The sequence below is a fragment of the Ursus americanus genome, chromosome 3 (genome assembly GCF_024610735.1).
Source record: "Ursus americanus isolate L20-20 chromosome 3, mUrsAme1.1.p, whole genome shotgun sequence".
In the NCBI taxonomy this organism is placed as follows: Eukaryota; Metazoa; Chordata; class Mammalia; order Carnivora; family Ursidae; genus Ursus; species Ursus americanus.
This window is the reverse complement of record NC_142129.1, coordinates 74,519,166-74,539,551: the sequence shown is the minus strand read 5'-3', so window position 1 is coordinate 74,539,551 and position 20,386 is coordinate 74,519,166. Positions and strand designations below refer to the sequence as shown.

The 20,386-nt window shown below is 35.5% G+C and overlaps 1 protein-coding gene across 4 annotated transcripts in view; it reads left to right on the top strand.

The window, feature by feature from the left end:
• The window catches only part of LOC123789340 (uncharacterized), a 522,668-nt gene extending 503,627 nt beyond the window's left edge, over window positions 1-19,041 (top strand). For 3 of the 4 annotated variants that reach the window (XM_087861123.1, XM_087861122.1, XM_087861120.1), the window contains 2 exons: window positions 15,982-16,103; window positions 16,745-19,041. In XM_087861123.1, coding sequence (XP_087717249.1) covers window positions 15,982-16,069 — 88 coding nt within the window. In that variant the 3' untranslated portion in view covers window positions 16,070-16,103; window positions 16,745-19,041. The remainder of the gene's footprint in view (window positions 1-15,981; window positions 16,104-16,744) is intronic. The other variant, XM_087861121.1, reaches the window with a different exon arrangement.
• Window positions 19,042-20,386: the final 1,345 nt, after the last annotated feature.

Below are 20,386 nucleotides of genomic sequence, written 5' to 3'. Positions count from 1 at the left end.
TATGTTTTCTGAATATTTTTACTTTTTAAGAAATTTATAAGACTAAATGACTCAGTCTATATTTGATTGCTATTCTAGTACTCTCAGTTCAGTATTTATCTATTTGAATTATAACATACATTAAGATAATTACAGATTATAAAAATATATGTTAATATACGGTCATAAAGTTTTGTTTCATTATATTTATGAATAATTAATTTATGAAAATATAAGGTAAATATTCTTTAATATTTATGTTGTAAACGAATTTGGTTCTTAGACTTTCAATTGTAACTTGGCAATCATTATATTTGTCTCTTTTATCAACTTTATTTCAGTGACAACAGCATTTTCCACTCTTAAGTATCCTAATACTGAGTAGAATTCTTGATTTCCACACCATTATCTGCTTTGTTTCCTCAATATAAGTGACAAATCCATCCTTCCAGGTGTTCTCATCTATTGTTTTTTTTTTTCAATAGACTTTATTTTTAGAGCAATTGTACACTGACAGTAAAATGGAGCTGAAGGTACAGAGATTTTCTGTATACTTGTTGCCCTCACTTTTACAAAGCCTCTCCTATTATCAGAATCCTATGCCAAAGTGCTTTCATATAACTGATGAACGTACATTGACACATCATTGTACCCAAGGTCTGTAGTTTACCACAGAATTCACTCTTGGTATAGAACCTTCTGTGTATTTGGACAACTGTACAATGACAAGTATTCACCATTATAGCATCCGACAGAGTGATTTCACTGCCTTAAAATTGCTTCATGCTTGACCTATTCATCCTTCCTCTTCCCCAATCCCAGGCAACTACTGATTTGGGTTTTTTTTTTTTTTCTGTCTCCAAAGTTTTACCTTTACAAGATGTCATATACTGATAGTCCTATAGTCTATGGCCTTTTTGGATTGACCTTTCACTTAGTAATTTGTATTGAAGTTTCCTTGGTGTCTTTTCATGTCTCAATAGCTCATTTTTATTTAGCACTGAATAATATTCCATTGTCAGGATGTACCACAGCTCATTTATGAACTGATTTTCGGAAAGACATCCGGGATGCCTCCAAGTTTGGGCAATTATGAAAAAAGCTGCAAAAACATCCCTCTACAGGGATGTGTGGACAGAAGTGTTTGTTTAATGCCTTTGGATAAATAAGCAGCAGCATGATTGCTGGATCACATTCTGGTATTTTCCATTGTAATAAACTACCAAAATGTCTTCTAAAGTGGCTGCATCATTCTGCATTTTCACCAGGCACAAATGAAAGTTCCTGTTGCTTCACAACACCCCTGCATTTGGTATTGTCAGTGTTCTAGGCTTTGGCCACGCTGCTAGGTGTGAGGTGGTGTCCTGCTGTTGTTTTAATTTGCATTTCCCTGGTGACATAAGATGTGGAGCTTCTTTTGATGTGCTTATTCGCCATCTGTATATTTTCTTTGCTCAAGCATCTGTTAAGGTCTTTGGCTTTTTCTCTGATTAGATTTTCTTATTTTTGAGTTTTAAGACTTCTTATATGTTAAATGCTATAATTGGATAACAATTCTGTATCAGATGTGTCTTTTCAAGTACTATTTCTTGTTCTTTGGCATGTCTTGTCATTCTTTTCATCTTGTCTTTCATGGAGGAGGTGTTTGTAACTTTAATGAAGTCCAGCTTATCAGTCCCTTCTTTCGTGGCTAGAGCCTTTGGTACTGTATCCGAAAAAGTCATTACAATTCCCAAGGCCATCTAGGTTTTTTTCTTTGTTGCCTTCTAGGAGTTTTACAGTTTTGTGTTTTGTGTCTTCTTCAATTTCTTTCGTTATTGTGTTCCAGTTTTCAGTGTCCAATTCTTTCACCTCCTTGGTTAAATTTATTTCTAGTTATTTTATTCTTTTTAATGCAACTATACATGGGATTATTTTCTTAATTTCTCTAATAGTTCATTATTAGTGTATAGAAATCCAACAGAACAGAATGTGATTTTATTGAATTCATGTATTAAAAGTTTTTTTGGTGGTGTCTTTAGGGCTTTTTATATACGTTCTCTCTAATAGACAAACGATTTGCTAGTTGCTCCAGTGAGGGTTGCCAATATTATGTTGAATAAAAGTGGAGAGAGTGGGCATCCTATCTTCTTCCTAATTTCAGAGGAAATGCTCTCAGCTTTTCACCATCAAGTATAATATTAGTTGTGGGTTTGGGATACACTGACTTTATTATGTTGAAGTATGTTCTAAATTCACTTTGTCGACAGTTTTTATCATAAATGGATATAGAACTTTCGAAATGGTTTTAGTGCATTTACTGACATGAACATATGATTTTAGCCTTTGATTTTGTTAATGTGGTATTTCACATGGATTTACAGATGTCGAAACATTTTTGCATCCATGGAATAAATCCTACTTGTTCATATCGTATGTCCTCTTTGATGTATTTTGTTGAGGATTTTTGTATCCGTGTTCATCAGGGTTATTGGCCTGTTTCTCTTATACTGTCCTTTCCTGGTCTTAATTGAGCAATTTATGATTCCATGTTCTCTCCTTTTTTGTCACAATCATGTGCATTTTTAAAAATTTTTTAGTGGTTGCTTAGAAATGCAATATGTCTGTGCCTAATCCATGTCCACATTTAAATAATACTGTAACATTTGACAGGTAATAACAGATCCTTAAAATTAACAAGTAATCACAATCTCTCCTTCTCATACCTAGTATTCTTGCTGTCATTCATTTCACTTATGCATAAGCAAACCTAAGAACATACGAGAATGTGTGCATATGAATGTCTTTCAAAGAGAAGTTTTTATTTTGATATATTTTTATTTATGAATTCTTTTGGCATAATGGTTAGAAAACGTTCTCTTCTAGATGTTTTGTAATTTATTTTTACATCAAATCTATTATCCATCATAAGTTTATATTTCTATATGATGTATTTTTTTGGGGGGGTGCAGTAGGGATATAAAATTGTTCCAACACAGGTATGTTAATTTTTACAAACTGGCTAAGATTTTCATTAGAACTTTATTGAATGTTTGAGAAGTTTTTGGAGAATGAGTATCTTAACAACATTGAGTCTTCTAAATCAAATGACTTAACATTCCACATATGTGAATTTCCTTAGCACTTTTGTAGTGTTCAGTGTATATGTCTTTCACATTTTTTGTTGGGTATCCCCCAATATAATTTTGTACAATTTTAAATGGTATTTTAAAATCTCATTTTCAATGCTTTTATGAATACAATGATTTTGTATAATTTATAATATGCAGTGTTGCTTAACTTCTAGCAGTGATTTTATAGATTCATCAAATTTTCTACATAGATTTTATCATCTGTGATAAAGACATTTTTAATTCTTATCCTTTTACTTCAATGCCTAGGCCTTCTATGTAATGTTGAAAGAAGTGATGAGAGCAGGCACCTTTGTCTTTTTCCTGATTTTTTAGGGAGAGCATACATTTCATTGTCATTAAAATGTTATTAACTGTTGGGTTTTGTAGATGCTCTTAATCATGTTGAGAAAGTTCTCTTCTGTTTCTAGTTTTATGAGAAGAATGTCGATTGGGATCATGGGATTTTTTTTTAAATTAATATTGTGAATTATATTCCTTGACATTAGAAAGTTAAATCGACTTTGCAATCTTGGGATAAACCCCAGGTTGTCATGATGTATTTTCTTTTTAATATATTGTTGAATTAGCCATGCTAATTTCCACTTAGAATTTTTGCATCTATATTTTTGAAGGATATTGGCCTGATGTTTTATATTCTTATATTGTCATTCTTTAGTATTGGTATTACTATAATCACATAAAATGAATTTGGAAACATTCATTTTCCTGAAGAATTTTCCATAGATAGGGCATTATTTCTTATTTTAATGTTCTGTATAATTCCTCATTGAAGCCATTTGGTTCCAGGGTTTAATTTGTTGACAGTTTTAAAACTACAATTTTTTTAAGTTGGAGTAAGGCTTTTCAAGTTATTTCCTTTTGAGAGTACTTTGATAGTTTAGATTTTTCAAAGATTTTGTCCATTTCAGTTTATTCATTTCTTCATGAATATATATCCATATTCTATGATTCTTATGAACTATGTCTGTGTCGGCTAGCTTCTTGACAGAGTGGCATAAAGTTCATAATATTCTGAAATATAGATTCTGTAGTGTGACATGTCTCTTGTCGTGATATTGGTTAATTTGAGACTTCTCTTTTTATCCTGAAGAGTTGGTATAGAGTTTCATCAATTTTATTAATCTTCTCGAAGAACTAGGTTTTGAGTTACTAATTAAGCATTTTGCATCAAGTGCAAAAATATTTAAGATTTTAATTAGCCAATGTATCATTATCAATCACCTTAGTTAGCCCTGTCAACGTGTTTTGCTCTGAAACGTACTTTTTCTGACTAGTGTTAACATAGTATGTATTTTACTACACTTTTACTTGTCCCATTTTGTTTCTTTGTTGGCAGTATAGGATTCTCACTTTTTATCGAATCCATTTATTCCTTTTGATGATGGTGTTTAGAGCATTTCCGTGTAATGTCATTACTATTAAGGTTAAGTGTAACCATACAATGTTCTATGTATTTTCTACTGGTGCCATCTGTTTTTGCTACCTTTTTCCCTTTTTCAAAATCTTCTTTATCAGTTTTGTTGACATATTGACAGCAATTTTTTGTTGTTGAAATTTTAGGGTTACTTTAAGGCTTAGAGTAAAAAAAATTTAATGTCAATCTTTTAAAAAATATTTATTTACTTCAGAGTGAGAGCTAGAGAGAGCATAGAGGGAGAGGGAGAAGCAGACTCCCTCCTGAGTGGGGAGCCTGATGAGGGACTCGATCCTAGGACCCTGAGATCATGACCTGAGCCGAAGGGTGCCCCTAATATAATCTAACTTGAGTGAAATCATTCCAGTTTACAAATAGTATAAAAATAGTACAAGAATATACTTATGTAACTCCCTTCCCAAATTTTATTTTTGTTATACAATTTCCACATTTCATAAATACCACATTGTATCAGTTTTTTTTACAAGTAAATGATACATCATTTTAATCCGTGTACTTACCCTGTCTAGTACAATTCATTTCTTTGTGTGGATTCATATTTATATTGATTATCATTTTTCTTCCATCTTAAAACATGGTGAATACCTGAAATTGTGTGTTAACTACACTTCAAGAAAAAAGTAGTTTTTGACAACCCCATAATTTATTCTATGCTCACCTAAGTGTAGCCCCCATCTGTCACCATACAATGCCACTAAAATACCATCGATGATTCTTCCTATGCTGTACCTTTCATCCCCATGACTTATTCATTCTGTAGCTGGAAGGCTGTACCTTTCACTCCCCTTCACCCTCTTTGCCCATCCCCCAGCCTCACTCCTTTTGGCAAGCATCAGTTCTTTGTATTTATGGGTCTGTTTTTAGATTCTACATAAAAGTGAGATCATATGGCACTTGTTTTTGTCACTCTAACTTCTTTAATTTAGCGTAAGACCCTGTAGGCCCATCCATCTGGCCCCAAATGCCAAGATCTCATTCTTTTTTGTGGCAGAGTATATTCCTTTGTGTGTGTGTGTATTCGACATCTTCTTATTGATGAATACTTGGATTGCTTCCATATCTTGCCTATTGTAAATAATGTTGTATTAAACAGGAATATATCTATCTTTTCAAATTAGTGTTTGAGTAAATACCCAGTAGTGGAATGCTGGATCATGTGGTATTTCTATTTTTAATTTTTTGAGGACTCTCCATACTGTTTTCCATAATGGCAGCACCAGGTTGCATTCCCACCAACAGTGCACGTTTCCTTTTGTCCCACATCCTCACCAACACTTGTTTCTTATCTTAATTCTAGCCATTCTGATAGGTGTAAGGTAATATCTCATTGTGGTTTTGATTTACATTTCCCTGATGATGTGGGGACACATCTTTTCATGTGTCTGTTTGTCTTCTTCAGAAAAATGTCTACTAGGTCTTCTGTCCTTAAAATTGGATTATTTCTCTTTTTTCAGTGTTTTCTGGTATATACGTTCTTTCTGTATTTTGGATATTAACTCCTTATCAGGTAGATTATTTGCAAATATTTCCTATTCACGGGGTTGCCTTTTCAATGGTTTTTTTCACTCTAAGTTTTTATTTTTAGTTTCCCTTGTCTGAGGAGATGCATCTTGAAAAATATTGCTAAGACTGATGTCAAATAAATTTCTGTGTTTTCTTCTAGGAGTTTTAAGGTTTCAGATTTCACATTCAGGTCTTCAACTCATTTTGCTTGACTTTCTATGAAGTAGGTGGAACAGCTACTTCTCCTAAATCTGCACTACTGATCTTGTGTATGGTCATTCCCTCTGTAGATTCTGTGTGCCTGGTGACTTTGGCTGGCTAGTTGGAATGGCGTTGTGTGGGCTGGGCATCTCAGGACACTTGTGCTGGTGCCCTGATTGATAGGGTGGCAGAGCTCAAGGGTTCATGGGCTGGGGTGGTCCCAGGGCTCCCTGTACACAGGGCCCTGTGGTCGGTTGAAGATGGAGTGGAAGTCTGTGTGTCCTGGGCCTCTCTGTGCAGAGAATACCCTGGTGAGGTTAATGGAGCTGTGCCAGGACATGGGCAAGGGGGTGCCTGAGTATTCTGTGCAGGAGGCACCTTAGCAGGGCAGCTGGAGCCAAAGTGGGGTGCAAGCCAAGGGTCCTGGGGCACTCTCCCCAGAGATGGCATCCTGGCAGAACAGCTATGCTCAAGTGAAGCATGCTAGGATATGGTAGAGTGTTCAGCACAGGGGTTCTCCTGGCAGGGAGGCTGGAGTCAAGATAGGCACAGGCTAGCAGTTCCCAGAGCACTCCATGCAGGGGGTACTCAGAGTTTCGGCTGTAGCAGAAGAAGGTATGAGCCAGGAGGTCACAGAGTTGACTGCCTACCTCAAGAGTACCCGAGAAACCTGTTTGAAGCCAAAGCGAGATGGGTCTGGAGTGTTCTGGGGTGCTCTGTTGCTGGTGGTTGTCGGCTCAGTGGCTGGAGCTGTCGTGAGTGCTGATTAGGAGTGTCCTGGAGCACGCCACACTGGGGCCACCTTGATCGGACGGCTGCAGTGGGCATGGTTCAGGGACCCAAGACTCACTGAGGCCGCAGACCAGACCTTGCTCCTCTCTGCACTATCAAGGCAGATAAGGAATTTCAACAGTGGCACTTTCTGGGCCCTCAGACTCAGAGACAATTTTAGAAGCTCCCTTGCCGTTTAGGGGTCCTAGAGCTAGTTCCTTGATATTCTAGTTATTGTTTTTAAATTACAGCTTTTTGCAGCCTGGCTATTCGTGGCTCACGTGGGCTAGGACCTGGGAGGTTTACTGAAGCTGCAGGCTGCCTAGGGCATATGGAAGCCGTTCCTAGCTACTCTATCAAGATGGAGGGAGCATGTCAACAGTGGTTTTCACCAGCCCCTTCAACCCAGAGAACTTTTCAGCACTTGAAGTGGCTGGATCTTTCGTATACTAGTTGCTCTTTAAAATGGCAGCTTTTGGGGCACCAGGCTGGCTCAGTTGGTTAAGCATCCAACTCTTGATTTCGGCTCAAGTCATGATCTCAGGGTCGTGAGATTGGGCCCTGCCTCGAGCTCTGCCTTCAGTGGGGATTCTGCTTAAGATTTTCTTTCTCACTCCTCCCCCCATCTAAAAAATAAAATGGCAGCTTTTTCACTCTGTCCCAGGCATGACCAATCTGCTGCTACTCCCTCAGTACTATTCCTCCCTGCTGCAATCTGCATTGGCAGGGGTGGGGGTTCCCTTCATTACCAACTCTCTGTCTCACTGCTTTCTGTGGGGTCTACCTTTCGTTGCACAGCAGTTGTTCGGTCTTCCCTCAGCTTTTCTTCAGGAGGAACTGCTCTAGAAGTAGGTGTAAAGTTGGTACATCTGTGGAGGTGAGTTCAGGGTCTTCCTTCTTTGCTATAGCGGACCAGAACTCTGAAAGACCATTTTTATCCATTTTTAAAATATAGACCTGGTACATCATCAATTCTCTCAGGTTGTAGTTGAAAAAAATTTTTATTTTAAGAGATTTTCTCTATTCATCAAATTTGTGGTTGACAACTTTTTATTCAGTACTTCTAAGGTGTTGATCAACTGTATTCTCTCTCGCTTTGATCTAACAAAAAATCGCTTTCATCCTTATTGTTGTTTCTCTGTACGTATACTTTTCCTCAGGATGCCTTTAAATATTTATAACCAATTTTGAGCCATGTCATTAAGATATTCTTTGATAAAAACTAAACCTAGGTATTTAGGATGCTCAAGGAACACCAAGCCCTAATAACACGAGGAAAATTATACCAAACTGGGAAATTGTTGCATAATTATTTCTTCAAATATTTTTCGACCCCTGTCTCTTTCGGGGACTCTAAGTAGAATGGCTGATTGGAGTTGTACCACAAATCACATTGGGGTTTTTTTCCCCCCATTCTTATGATGCGTCATATTTTAAATAGTTATTGTGAGGTATCCATGTTTATGAATTTTTCTACAGTGTCTTATAGCAATTATATCCAATGTATTTACTTTATACTAATTTTTGCTTCAAGGTCAAATATCTTTCTCCTTAAAATGCTTAACCATTCATGTAACTTTTTGAACATACTAAAAATAGCACATAAATAGAGCTATAGTTTGTATCTCTGTCACTAGGGTGTCAGGTTTGTTTCATTTCTTTTCCTCGTTCTGGCTCTGTTTGTTTTTCTGCTTTACCTGCTTGATAATATTTGAATGGCTAAAAGATACTGTGAATTTTACTTTTTAGAAGATAATTTTTTATCCCTTGAGCTTTTAAGGTTTTTGAGCTTTAGGCTAGGACATATTTAAGTTACAGTTGATTGTTTGAATCTGTGTTTTAAGACGTTAGACAGCATCAGAGTGATGTTTATTCTAAGGCTAATTCCACCAATGACTAAGGCAAGACCTTTTAAATTTCTCTACCAATGGCTTGTGAATTATTAGATTTTCTACTCTGGCTTGCAAACAGGCACAACCCTGTGGGAGCACTGGATACTGGTGCTCCAACTCTCAGGTAGTTTCTTCACCTGTGTGTGTGTGCCAACTCATGCGCCACAATTATTCTAGGGCAACTCTCTGCAGACATCAATGAGTTCTCCTCTCTCTTTGTTCTGCAACTATATATATATATATATATATATATATATATATATATATATATATATATATATATATATATATTCCAGTGTAGTTCGCATGTAGTGTTGTATTACTTTCAGGAGTACAATGTAGTGACTCACTAATCCTATACATTATTCAGTGCTCTAAGTGTACTTGTAATCCACTTCACCTATTTTACCTGTCCCACACCCACTTCCCCTTCAGGCACCATCTGTATGCTAACAGTCTACTTTTTTGGTTTGTCTTTTTCTTTGTTCCTTTGTTTTGTTCCTTGATTCCACAGATGAGTGAAATTATATGGTATTTACCTTTCTATGACTAACTTATTTCACTCAGCATGATACTCTCTAGATCCATCCATGTTGTTGTCCATATATGTGTGTATGTACAGACACACATCTTTACCCATTCATTGTTAGTGGACACTTGGGCTGCTTTCATAATTTGTCTATTGTAGCATTATTACAATAAGCAGACAGGTACCTAAAACTTTTCAAATATTCCATGCTCATGGATTGGAAAGACAAAATGTGCCTTACTGCCCCAAACAATCTACAGCTTTAATGCAATCCCTATAAATACCAGAGGCCTTTTTCACTGAACTAGAACAAACAATCCTGTGTATGGAACCAAAAAGAACCTGAATAGCCAAAGCAATCTTGAAACAGAAGAACAAAGCCAGGGCTATTACAAATCTGCACTTCCTGTTGTATTACAAAACTCTAGTAATCCAAAAAGTATGGTACTGGCACACATACACAAAAGACAAAAAGATCAAGGGAACAGAATAGAAAGCCCAGAAAAAAAACACAATTATGTGACAATGGAGGCAAAAATAGACAGTAGGGAAAAAAGCAATCTCTTCAACAAATGGTGTTGGGAAAACTGGACTGCTACATGCTAGAGGATGAAACTGGACCACTTTCTTATACCATACACAAAAATAAACTCAAAATGGATTATGAATCTAAATGTGAAACATGAAACCCCTAGAAGAGAGTATAGGCAGTAATGTCCCTGTTGTAGCAACATTTTTCTAGATGTGTCTCCTGGGGCGAGGGAAATAGAAGCAAAAATAAAGTTTTGGAACTACACCCAAATGAAAAGCTGCTGAACCACAAAGAAAACAATCAACAAATCTAAAAGGCAACCTCTGGAATGGGAGAAGATATTTGCAAATGACAGATCTGATAAAGGGTTAGTATCCAAAGTGTGTGAATAACTTATACACCCCCCAAAACATCCAGTTAAAAAATTGACAGAAGGCATGAACAGACATTTCTCCAAAGAAAATGTACACATGGCCAACAGACACATGAAAAGATGCTCAACATTGGGGAAATGCAAAACTATGAGATATTACCCTACACCTGTCAGAATGGATAAAATAAACACAAGAAACAAGTGTTGAAGAAGATATGGAGAAAAACCAACCCTCATACACTGTTGGTGGGAATGCAAACTGGTGCAGCCACTGTGGAAACAGTATGAAGCTTCCTCAAAAGATTAAAAATAGAAGGTCCAAAATGTCCAGTAATTTGACTTCAAACTCTCTCGAACTATGTAGACTTTTGGCGACATCTGTTCAACTCTGGGAGTCGACCGCCTCTGCCTAGGTTACCCTTTTGGCTTTAGGGCCTGGAAACTCTCATTACAGTAAGCTGGTGATCTCAAGGCTCATTTAGCTTCTTTCAGGTCTCTCAAGGATTATTTTCCTTCTTTGTAGGATTTCTAATTTCTTGAAAGTCATTGTTTTAAGTGGGAACATAAATGTATTCCCTGTTACTCCATTATGAGAAACAGAAGTCCCATCTTTTTGTAATCATTAAACATTAACAGAATGTTCATCATCTTTCTTTTCATTATAGTTTCTGGTGCTTGAAAAAACCCTTTAAATAGAAACTTTCTACTGATTTTCAGTACCATTTTCTTATTATCCTTCATTTAATTCTTCAGTGTCGCAAACTTTGTTGTCTCCTCCCCCAGTTCTCAATGTTGTTTTAAAGTCACATCATTTTGTTGTTGTTCATAGAATGACATCTGCAAGTATTCTGATTACATTCCTATATTCTTTACTTAGCAAATATCCAATACGTCTAGGTCATATTTGGATGAAACATTAGGTTTTGGTTCCATCCATGCTCATGGATGCAGAGAATCAATTGAATTATTCAACATGCAAATCAGGTACTTGAGATAGGTTACAATGCCTCTAGCACTAAAAATAATGAAATCCCAGCACAAGAAAGAAATAAAACAAGTCAGGGTAAGTAGGACACAAGAGTTGATAATCTTCTGTTTGAGAGGAAAAAAAAGGAGCAATTGTCAGGATTTGGGAATATTGATAGCCATGGCTTGTTTTTGGAAAAAGTCCACAATTATCCCTCCCCGTCGTGACATACTCTTCACTGTGGCTCAAAATCTGTCTCAGAATATATTAGCACTTTCTTAGCTGAAATAGCTTTGCAGTGATAAATGTTTGTTTTTCACTTTGTACTCATAGAACAAACATAAAATGTCTGTCAGTGATAAATACACTCTTGAACCTTGCAGAATATTTCACTGATCTGAGCTATTTCTACTCATTGTTACTCTCTTCTGTGCATGAACTAATGGTTTTGCTTATACTCCATTTATAAAACTGTTGTGGACAAGAAATTAAAAATGACAGCCCTGGATACCACCAATAGCAACTATATTCCAATGGAGTAGTCTTAGGATGCTAGTGAAAGTCTTTTGTAACTATCGCAAGTGAATTAGTGGGCACCTGGGTGCTCAGAAGGTTAAGCATCTGCCTTCAGCTCAGGTCATGACCCCAGGGCCCTGGGATGGAGTCTCATATCCAGCTCCCTGCTCCTCAGGGAGTCAGCTTCTCCTTCTGCCCCTCCTCCCACTCGTTCTCAATCTCTCTCTCAAATAAATGAAATCTTTAAAAAATATGAATTAGTAAAATATGAAGATATATACATTCTTCAATGGGATTTTAAACCATATTATCAAGTCTATGAATATATTAAAAAAACTGAAATGTGTTTTTCCTAAGATCATCTCCTTTACTTTTTTTCTCCTCACCCTTTGTACCATTTTTCCTTTTCCTCCCATGCTATTTTCTTTTTCTTCATTTCCTATAAAATAGTATTTTAATCCTTAAATTTAAAAGCCATTCAGTACTAACAGCTAGACAAGTTTGTTTTTAACTTTCTTGAACTCCAAACTCCCTTGGTAATTAATGTGGCTATCATTACATTTGGAGTTAACTTTCATATTGCTCATTCAGATTCATAAGATTTCATTAAAAATGTCTAATGAACTTTTCTGAATCACTTAAAATAGCATTTTCACATTAAAGACAGTCCACATTTGGTATTTTCCCAAAGCAAACCTTGCCAATTGCTAACTTACTTATTATGAGGCTATCGTAGTTGTTTCTCTTCCTTTATTCCTCAGAGTCATGAGGTGGTTTTTCTCAGGTTTCCTCTGTGAAGGCCTGGTAGTCTCTGGAAGGAATTGTGACCCTCAAAAGTTTCTACACTCAATTTTTTTTTTTTTACTTAAGAATAAATGAATGTAGAGAAGAAAAATCCTTATCCCAAGTTATTATGTATGAAAGAGAAAAAAATAGATTCCAGTAGAGTCAGATAAATGTCTGTATATGTAAACTTCTCCAGAACGAATAGGTTATGGACATGTCTTTCTCACCCTTTGTACATTTCTTTATCATTTTACAAAATGTTCATATGTTGCATGCATTGTTTATCTGACTCTAAAGGTAGAGTGGAAATGTAAGGGTTTGAATGAAGGAAGAAAAAAATCAGATGTCTACTTAAAAAAAGTACATAGCAGAAACTGAGGCACAGATGGGTTGATAAGTGAGTATATAGATCAACAAAAATAACAGTCACCGTTAAGTGGGAAGCACCCAAGATGTTATATGATCGACAAACACTTGATTAGGAAGCCAACAGAGGTCTGAAACAAAATTTTAGTTGGAATGCCAAAACTCAGAATCCAACACCTATCATTTAGCACCTCATAGGATATTGTATATGTCAGTGAGGTTGGAGATGGTAGAAGAGTGAAAAATACTAATGGTGCCTAAATACAAGACGGTAAGGTCCCTAGAGTTCCTATAGGGTAAGAATAAAGCAGAAACAAGGGTAGAAGAGGGTTTTTAAAAATCTGTTCTATTACTGGCTAATAATAAATTTGCTGTGAGAGCTCAGAAGTACAATTTAGATCTGTAAACTGAAAAGCTGAAATCTAATTTTTTCAAATCATTTTGATTATTCCCTTTTTAAGCATGGATAAAACATTTGGAAATTCATGCTCCTACAAGTTTACACTTATTATATTTAGTGATTTTATGCAATATAATGCTGTTTATATCAAGGGTCAATTTATTAATTAAAAAGGTAATTAACTGGTTTTTAAATTAAATATAAGTTTCTTGGTTTCAAGTCCAAGTTGTAAAAGTGAACTTTCTTAGAACCATCAGAAAACTAGGAGCACAGGGCAAACAGTTATCCCCATTTCTGGAGAGGCAGAAGCATCTGGAAGCTATTAATGATAGTAAGACTTACTTTACTGGAAAATCAGAAATTGCTGCCAGCTGAGTGTACACTGGAGTAAGAAACTTTTGAGGGTCACAATTCCTTCCAGAGACTGCACTAGGCTTTCACAGAGAAAATCTGAGAAAAACAACCTCATGACTCTGAAGAATAAAGGAAGAGAAACAACTATGATACCTTCCAAAATCCTCATAATGAAGCTCGACTCTCAGGGAATCCCTTGGTGGAAAGGAATTCCACAATACTGTACCCTTTCCAGCTTTCCTATATTAAGAGGAGAAGGAAAAACTAATTCACAACAGAACAAGGCTTCAAAAAAAGTAGATTGGGAATGCTGGAAGTAGAACAGATGAGGGGACCAAAAAGATAAAAGTTGTATCCCTGGAAAAGAACCAGAAAAACTTAAAGGCAAACCCCAAAGAGAGGGGAGATCTATTAGCCTGACATTTATTCCAAAGAATGTGGCTTGCTTTCCTTCTCTCACATCCAACCATCATCCCAATACACCTCAAGTATATTAAGAGTGGATCACAGTTGAAAGAAGTCCCAAGATGCATACTCTTTCTGAGGAACAGAGCAAAGAGAAGCCCTAATGCCAGGCAAAAAAGGCAAAAATAAGAACATAGAGGTATTTGAAACCTATCACTAAAAAAAGCTGAAATCCTAGGCAAATTAATAGAACTTCTCACATTACAACATAGATAAGACCTATTACACAACCTAAAGAGACAAAATAATCATCAGAAACAAATTCATATGTGACACAAACGTAGGAATTACCAGACAAGTGTTTTAAAATACTGTTACCAGAAAGATGACAACAATGTGAAAGAATCAAAAGCACATGCAAGAAATCAAGAAGCAAGTAACGAAAATGAAGAATGCCTTTGATCAGCTCATCAAATTATTTAACACACCAAGGAAAGAGTCGAAGAAAGTCAATGGAAACTTTCCAAACTGAAATGAGAACATGAAAAGAAAATGAAAAAGACACCAGAACACCTAAGAACTGTTTCAGAAAGTTTCAATGTAGGCATAATTGAAAAAGTGAAGAAAGAATGAGGCAGAAGAAATATTTCAATTAGAAAACTTTCAAAATTTAGCAACAAATTACAGTTTAAGGAATTTCAAAGATCAACAACCACTTCTCATTAGGGAAAAAATTAAACTTAACAAAATACTCCATGCTTTTTAGAATAGGTAAAAATTTAAAAAATTAAATCCTAATAATAGCAATTTTGTCAAGGATTTGGAGAAATAGGAAATAATTTCCATCATTGGAAGGAACGAAATGGCACAGCCACTTCGGAAGACTCATTGACAGTTTCTTAAAGAGCTAAACAGAGGTTTATCTTTGATGTAGCAATCAAATTCTTAGTATTTGTTCATCTCTTTTGAAAAACAATGTCTACACATCCATGTGAAAATTTATAGGAGCACTATTTATAATTGTCCCAAACTGGAAGCACTTGAGATGTCCTTAAATATGTGAGAGGATAAACAGTGAAATATACCTACTATATAGGATTTAAGGATAACAGATAATGAGCTATTAATATGAATGAATGTTAATTGCGTATTGCTAACTGGAAGTAGTCAGCCTGAACAGGTTACATATTGAATTAATATGACCTTCAGGAAAAAAAAAAAAAAACTATAGGACAGAAAATAAATAAGTGCTAACCCTGGGTTCTAAGGGAGAAGAAAGTTTAATAGGTGAAACAGGGTTTTTAAGGGATAAACCAATTCTGTGTAATAGAGTACTGATGAATACATTAGACCGTGAACTTGTCAAAACCATTACAACTTCATAGCACAAAGAGTGAAACTAAATGTTAAAAAAAAAATGTTTTTAAATGCATTAGGAGGTTAGGGGTTGCAAACAAGAAGAAAACAAATGAATCGTATCAAAATGTAGGACATCATCTCACTAAAAGGGAAAGGTACAAAGTAGTCATCTAGGGAACTTTGGAAATGAGTATAGATAAGAAAAAGCTTTACCAACTAATGCAGTTTTTATACAACTTCTCTTATCAGAGTACTGATTTAACAAATTATGAACCAGTATACTTGTATACTAGAATTGAACTATTATGTAAATGGATGAAAGATGGTGGCACTCAGGTTCTCACTGTTGGATTGGGAGATAAGCAAAGAGGAAAAGGGCTAGGATGGAATATGGAGGCATGAGGGTGAAATTGTGTTTAAATAATTATAGGAGAGACATCATCGTAATGGTGGAGTATTTTATACTATCTTTCCCCTAGAGAACATCAATCAAGACAATCACCAATGGGCAAGGAAGACTTTGTGGAAATCCCGGAATCCAGTGGGGAAGTTTCAGCACATCATTAGAACAAAAAAATACCAGATGGAAGCATGGAAGCAGGTAATGGTTCATTTTACCCACATCACCCATCCCCTAAACCAGCACAGCTTAGTGTTAAGAGAAAGTTTTCAGTCCATGATTTCTTCCAGGGGGGAAAGTAAGAGTACGTGAATAGTGCACAACTTCTCCATCAGGGCAGGATATTGCCAAAGAGTCTCATTTATCTTTTGCCCTATCCAGAATACTGAGTACTGAACATCCTGACTTGGAAGCAGTTAGTTAGTGGTTAAGGCATGGTGAATGTATCAGATGGATGCAGATTCTACTAAACATGTCACAGGCACCATCAGGAAGCCCCCAGTGAGCCACAAGGGACACCTAGAATGCAGATCCTCAAAGGGGTCATAGGCACCCCCAGCAGCAGCAAGAGAGTTTCAGAGGTCTAGTGAGTGTGTTCATGAAGCTAGCCCAAATCTATGGACCTGCATTAGCACCATTCTAGGGCAAGCAAAATGAAGACTGTCACCAACAGGTCTGGCTTTATGTTATTGAGAAATATCTTTATGAGAGGATTGAGAGAAGGCACATGAGCTTTAAGAATTCTGTCACACAAGGTAGCAGTCAGCAGGTGTATCTATAGGGAAAGCCTGAGAAAGCCTCAGAATCTCTAGCAGGGTTGACAAGGTATTTCTCTCTCTCAGCTAGTTAGTGAAGAATACAGGAGGTGACCGCTTCCTCAACTGTGAAGTCAGCAGTGCAAGACTTAAAGGAACATGAAAAAAATCAACAAAAATATAACACCAGAACATAATAATTTTTCAGGAATCAACCACAAAAAAATGAAGGTCAATGATTTACCTGACAAAGAATTCAAAGTAGCTGTTCTAAGGAATCTCAATGAGCCACAAGAAAACAAAGATAGATAACACAGTGAAATCAAGAGCAAAATACACAAACAAAACGCAAAGTTTAACAGAGAAAAAAAATTTAAAAAGAACCAAACAAATTCTGGAGCTAAAGAATATAATGAATGAAATGAAAAATGCAATAAAGAGAATCAAAAGCATACTGGCTCAAGCAGAAAAAAGATTCTGTGAAGACAAGATCTTTGTAATTATTTAAAGGAGAACAATGAAAAAGTGAAGAAAGTCAACATGGACCACGGAATATCATTAAAGAAAAGTTGGAATCTCAGAAGGAAAATAGAGGGAGAAAGGAACAGAAACCTTAAAGATTTAATGGCTGAGGACTTCTAAAATCTGGGGAGAGATTCGGACATCTAAATTCATTAAGATAATAGATCATCCCAAAATTTCAAACTACAATCATTGTCACCAAAAAACATTATTGTACAGTTGTCTGAAATCAAAGACAAAGAGTATTTAAAAGCAGTAAGAGCAGAATTCTCTCATAGAAGGGAATCCCCATAAGGCTACCATTGGATTTTTAGAAGACACCTTAAAGAATAGAATGATACAGTCAAAGGACTGGGGCTGGGGGGGGCAGGCAGGGGATCCTGCCAACCAAAATACTTTACCCTGCAACGTTGTCCTTCAGAAGTGAAGGTAAGGTAAAGACATTCCCAAACAAAAGCTGAGGGAGATAATCACCATAGGACCTGCCTTACAAAAAAGGCTTAAAGGAATTTGCCAAGCTAAAATGAAACGACATTAGTTAGAAATATGAAAACATATGAAAGTATAAAACACACTGTAAAGTTAAGTATTCTGAATACTTTAATGCAGCATGTTAATTTGTGGTGTGTCAGTTAATCCTACTGTAAGGGTTAAATGGGAAAATATTACAAATGTCTAATCATTTACTCCTCTTATGTTTTTAATGTTGCAACTTGTATATTTTTGTTTAGAGTTTTTAAATGCAATTGAAGTTGTTAGCCTAACATAGGCTATTATAACTATGTTTTATGGTAACCACAAACCTAAAACTTGGAGCAGGTTGAATTAATTAAAAAAAAAAAAAGATTGAGAAGTGAATCAAAGCATACCACTATGGAAAATCCTAAATTTACAAAGGAGGACAAGAAAGGAACAAGATAATCACACAACCTTACCTACAAGTCCTTAAGTATCATTAATCCATTTATATTTAATGAATTAAATTCTTCAAACGATGTGCTACCTAAATGAAACTCATTTCAGCTTTAAGGAGACATAGAGGCTCAAAGTGAAGTTATGGAGAAAGATATTCTATGCACATGGAAACCTAAGGAGAGCAGGAATAGCTGTACTTAAAAACAGACTTTAAGTCAAAACCTGTAACAAGAAAAACAAACTGTGATGAAGTAAAAAACTGCTTATTATAGATAAAGGGATCAGTCATCAAGAGTATATACCAATCATAAATATACATGAACTCAGCATCAGAGTGCCTATAGATATTAAGAAAATACTAATAGATATTGAGAGAGAAATAGACAACAATACAAACATGGTAGAGGACTTGATTACCCCACTTCCAATAATGGATAGATTATCCTAAAAAATTAATAAGGAAATTTGTCAGCATTATAGTTTAGAACGACCTAACAGATATATAGAGGGCATTTCTATTTCTACCAACAGCAGCAGAATACAAATTCTCAAGTGAACAGGGAACATTATTCAGGATAATGGATACAAATTATGTTTTCTGACCGCAAAGACATGAAACTAGAAATCAATAGCTGGAGGAAAGCCAGAAAATTCACAAATGTGTGGAAATTAAATACTCTTGAACAACCAGTGAGTCAAAGAAAAACATTAAAAGACTAGTTAAAAACTATCTTGAGACAAAAGAAAATAGAAACACAGCAAACCATAACTTATGGGATGCAGCAAAAGCAATTCTGTGAGGGAAGTTTATAAACAACCTAACTGTATAAAGAACAAGGTAAGCCCAGAGTTAGTAAAAGGAAAAAAATAACAGAATATATAGATCTAGTTTTGTGAAAGATGACAAACATTTAGCTAGACTTAAAAAAAAAAAAAGGAAAAATCAAAATCAGTGGCCACCCAGGCGCCCTGAAGTAAGAATTTGATTGCTACATCAATCAGAAATAAAAGTGTAGTTTATACACTACAAATATAAAAGATCCTAACAAATATACAACCTATTCAGATTAAATCAAGAAATCAAAAATCTGAACAGACCAATAAGGAGTAAGAAGACTAAAGTAATAATCAGAATAAACAGAAATCAGTTGCATTTCTATACACTAACAAACAACAAAATATCTGAAGAAAAAATAAACAGGCTCACTCACAACTGCATCAAAAACAGAAGAAAATTACACAGTGATGTATGTAAGGGGATGAAAGATCCATACACTGAGAAAAAAACTTTGTCAATTTCTTTAACCAAAGACACAAATGAATGGAAATATATCCTGTGTTCTGGGGTAAAAAGAACAAATGTTAAAATATCCATATTCCCCAAAGCCATTTATGGATTTCATAAAACTCCTAACTAAATTCTAATGGCATTTTTTTTTTTACAGAAATATCTTTTAAAGTTCTAAAATTTGTATGGAACCATAAATGGCCTTGATTAACCAAAGAAATCCTAAGAAAAAACAAAGCTGGAGGCATCACACTTCCTGTTTTCAAACTACATTACAAATACAGTCATCTAAAAAAAAACAACAACAACAACAACAACAAAAAAAAAAACAAATACAGCCATCTAAATAAACACATAGACCATGGGAACAGAATTCTCTCAAATAAAAAAGAAACCCTTGTCTATACAGTCAACTCATATTTGAAAAGGGACCCACGTATACTCAATGGGGCAAGAATACTCTCTTCCATAAACAGTGTTTGGAAAATTAAATAATCATATGCAAAAGAATGAAATTGGACTCTCTCTTACACCACTTACAAAAATAAACTTGAAATGGATTCAAGAAAGCAAAAGAAAAACTCCTTGACATTGATCTTGGCAATTATTTTTTTGGATGTGATACCAAAAGCACAAGCAGCAAAAGCAAAAACTAGTGGATTATGTCAAACTAAAAAGTAAAAGCAACGAATGGATGGATTGGAGAAAATAATTGCAATCATCTATTGGGTAAGAGGCTAATATCAATGAAAATATAAGGAACTCCTACAACTCAATAGCCAAAACAAAACAAACAAAACTAATTTAAAAATAAGACCCAAATAGACATTTTTCTAGAGAAGGCACATAGATGACCAACAGGTATGAAAAGTTGCTCAAATCAGTAATCATCAGGGAAAGGCAAGTCAAAACCACTGTAAAAAATCACATCACACCTGTAAGAATGGCTCTTATCGAGAAGACATTAGTTAAGAAGTACTGGCAAGAATGTGGAGAAAAGGGAA